Source organism: Neodiprion fabricii, chromosome 1, assembly GCF_021155785.1.
Source record: "Neodiprion fabricii isolate iyNeoFabr1 chromosome 1, iyNeoFabr1.1, whole genome shotgun sequence".
Lineage (NCBI taxonomy): Eukaryota > Metazoa > Arthropoda > Insecta > Hymenoptera > Diprionidae > Neodiprion > Neodiprion fabricii.
In genome coordinates this window covers 2,528,523-2,532,051 of record NC_060239.1, presented here as the reverse complement: position 1 = coordinate 2,532,051, position 3,529 = coordinate 2,528,523, and the positions used below count along the sequence as shown (strand labels likewise).

Sequence of the window (3,529 nt, the reverse complement as noted above, 5' to 3'; positions counted from 1 at the left end):
GCTCATTTTTTAAATTTAGTCGTAGCGAGAGCTGATATTCCAGTAAGTTGAAATTTATACCGAACTGCTCAAATAATTTTGATTTTCATAGATTTACGGACGTTTGAAGCAGTCAAAATTTCTTATGAATTTAAGCTTTTACCGACGTGTTAAGAAGATTTTGGAGCTTTGAACCTTGTTCAACGAAAAATTGCAAAATGTTTTAAACTATTTTCAGTCGTTCACTTTTACGCAACGACATTTTCACTATCCAAGCCGCAGATGCTGACCCGCATATGAAATTGCGATATTGCACAACGGAAAACTAGTTACATGTTTTAAATATGGTGCATCTACCGGAAGCCAGATTATACTGGTTGGAATTCTGCTTCTGCGGTGACGTCGTTGCGCAGTGGCTACGACAGCGAACTTTGCGTGGCTATCCGATGTTCATGAATTTCAAAATTTGTCGAAATTCAGCTATCTTGCCATCCCGGTAACATTCTGATCGCACTTGACGCTAATTACCGTGAATTATACCCGCGTTTGAACGGATGCCGGTATCCGTATCGACAGTTATTGCAAAATTCCGTTTCACTTTGAACAACGATGTATAATTTGCGAATTATTTTCACTCATCATTTCATGACACGGTTGGCTACGCAGCCCGAATAAATTATCAGGAATTGATAACGCTCCGCTTACGGTATTTCGCTTTGTTAGAATTAGCGGGCGCATATATAAAACGAACGCAATCCTGGCTCGGCTCACATTCCGTTCAAAATGTCCGGACTTTTACCGCTCTTAATTTCAATCGCCGTGATGTGGCTCCACGATTCGAATTGTAAGTTGATTTTCGTACTGTGCAATACACATTTGTCCAACAACTTTCCTTCTATCAAAATTTTTACTTATTACTTTGATCGAAATTCTTTATTTCTTTTATTGCTTGATTTGAGTTGAAACAAATTTTTCACCAGTTATTGGGAAGCTCTTGCTTCATATTCATCAACGATCCTTCGCTGATTTCTGTGATTTCGTGATGCGCAGGTGCAAGTTTGCCCGAGAAATCGGAAATCCGTGTAGCTGTCGGGGATGAAAACTCGGAGACGGAAGACGCGTTCCGCGAACTGGAGGATGAATTTATGCGAAAAATTATTGAACGATTGTTTGCCAAGTACACGAGCGAAGAGTCATCCGGAAACGCGGGAAAAGCAGCCATCACTGATTCCCTGATACCGGAAGCGCTTCGAAATGCGGTTAAAAATTTCACGGAGAACGTAATTGACCGAGATCAATTAAGACTCGCCAGAGATTCTAACAGCGATCCAAAATTTTTCTCCGGCTGGGTCGACAAATTTTTTGAATTTGTATCAAACGAAGTTCCCCACGATCCGGTCGATTTCGAACGTCCAACAACTACGAACATTAATTTAAGCGGCGATGCGCAAAAAAATCAGCAAGCTTAGATCAAAACATTGCTGTGAAATTATCGAATGATTTGTTTTTAGAATTCGTTTTTAAATATACCTGTAATCTGATATTTCATATTTTAAAGACGCAAATATGTGCAATCAGGATTATAAATTTCGAATAAATTTCTTACGCATTCAATTATCGTTTACAAAATTACTTGCAACCTAGAATCCAAACAGTCTAATCATCCTCTACATTTTCTATTCCAATCAGGTAAAAACCACGCGCAATCTTATCGAACATTTTACCATAATTCCTTATGTATCCGCGACTCGCTCAGCGTGACTGATTTCAATTTTTCCTTTCCCAAATCGTGGGAACGCGAAAGCAGTGCGAAGGTGGGTATATAAGAAATCAGTGCAGAATCGAAGACTACCAAATCCGCGTGAATATTTCGCAGACGAGAATGAATTTGCGTCAAAATATTTGCCTGTTACTGACTCTGCACGGCTTCGTCGTAGGTAAGTGATAACAAACGCAAAATCAAATTTTTCCTCAGACTTGAGGGTAGGACGTACATCGAGAACAGGAATAAATTTCACGAGTCCTCTGGCAGGTTTATTTTGTGGCGACAATCTCGATTACTTTTACCAGTTGTATCAGAGCTGTTAACGTTATCCAATAATCGCCCATATTATTTACTGCGCCGTAGAAAAGTACTCGTATAATTTCACCTCCACGTGCTTCAGCACCACACTTCCAACGGCTCCAGATTTCGTGGCGTTTCCATTGCCAGAAATCATTTTCTTCTTCATTTTACATCATTCGACCTTAGCGAATCACTTTTTTTTTTAATCAACTTCAACGTGTTTACTTTGCAAAGGCACTGAAACTTGAAACTTCAAATAATCTCGTGTGAAATTTTCAAAAAATGTTCAGGCATTGCGTCAGCGCCGACCAGCATAGATCTTGAGAAAAGTGAGAACACCCAGAAGCCGTCAGACGGTGAAACGGAACTAAAAGAAGAACCAAAATCGGATCCTCGAGCTTTGTCAGTCCCGTTTTTGTCCTCGAACGACTCGCCAGTATCAGGATCAGGGCTTTCTGGGCTTCCTGGTGTCGGCTCGATGACTTCCGGGGCGAAAATGTATCTTGGGGCTTTCCAGGTGATGGCAATGCCAATGCCGAACCTGAGCGAAATGGCCGGAATGCTCGGGAATCTCGCTAATCTTCCCGCGTCGATATCCAGCATCGGAAATCTCGGCGGACAGAGCAGCGGATCTTCGAATCAGGGATAAATATTACACAGGTGGTCAGAAAAAAATTTATTGCTTCGAGTTTTTATTCAGATGAATAAATTTCGATTCTATACATCGAACAATAACCAAAACCTTTATTTAATACTTATAAAGTTTGGATCCGTCTTTTTTACGGTGATAAATATGGCTTGAAGTTTTTGGTTGGTAGCTGATATTGGTGTCTGTTCGGAAGAAAAGGGAAAACGCGTTTTCACCGAGATGCGATGGACTTTATCGTTATTAACGTTATTAGGAGAAGTTTAATGAGAGCGTGATGGAAGATTATGTTTGGGGTTTGATACGAGAAAGTCCGTACAATAATAGAAGTTCAAAAAATATTCATTTTTAAACTTTGTTTATCAATTCTTTTACATTTGCATTTCATTATTAGTTATTATTTCTGTATAACAGTGATTTAACTCTGAAATTGAAGTTTGTTTAGTTGTTATTTGCAATAAGTGTTTGAGAAGATAGGTCATTTTTCTTAAAATCTGAAACATCGTTCCGGTATCTAAAAAAACAAACCTTATCTAATAAAACTGTCTTTTCATTTATCATTTACATAGAAGAAATCGAAATTTGGCATCTAGAACCCAGACTCAAAATTCGTGTTCACCGTGCTTACAAGTCCTCTGTAAACTGTATAAGCTTGAAATAAAAATGCTGTTTGAAAAGCGAGTAGAATAGTTCCTCCAGTTTACGAGTCTACGCGAGTTGCGTGGCAATAAAATAAATAAAATCTGGGCCTGAAGCAGTTTACCGAAAAATCGAATCGGTACAAAACAGTTATTGGCTTCGACTCAGAGCGTGACTTTTTCGACGGGCGAAGCAAAACG

At 39.2% G+C, this 3,529-nt stretch overlaps 2 protein-coding genes across 2 annotated transcripts; both read left to right on the top strand.

Moving 5' to 3' along the window:
- Window positions 1-750: 750 nt before the first annotated feature.
- LOC124174448 lies at window positions 751-1,591 on the top strand. The gene is made up of 2 exons (XM_046553626.1): window positions 751-823; window positions 1,030-1,591. Exons 1-2 carry the CDS (start codon window positions 763-765, stop codon window positions 1,446-1,448), a joined length of 480 nt encoding a protein of 159 aa, XP_046409582.1. The 5' UTR covers window positions 751-762; the 3' UTR covers window positions 1,449-1,591.
- A 225-nt stretch (window positions 1,592-1,816) lies between these two features.
- LOC124188189 lies at window positions 1,817-3,315 on the top strand. The gene is made up of 2 exons (XM_046580758.1): window positions 1,817-1,916; window positions 2,335-3,315. The coding sequence occupies exons 1-2, from the start codon at window positions 1,862-1,864 to the stop codon at window positions 2,691-2,693; spliced, it is 414 nt and encodes a 137-aa protein (XP_046436714.1). The 5' UTR covers window positions 1,817-1,861; the 3' UTR covers window positions 2,694-3,315.
- Window positions 3,316-3,529: the final 214 nt, after the last annotated feature.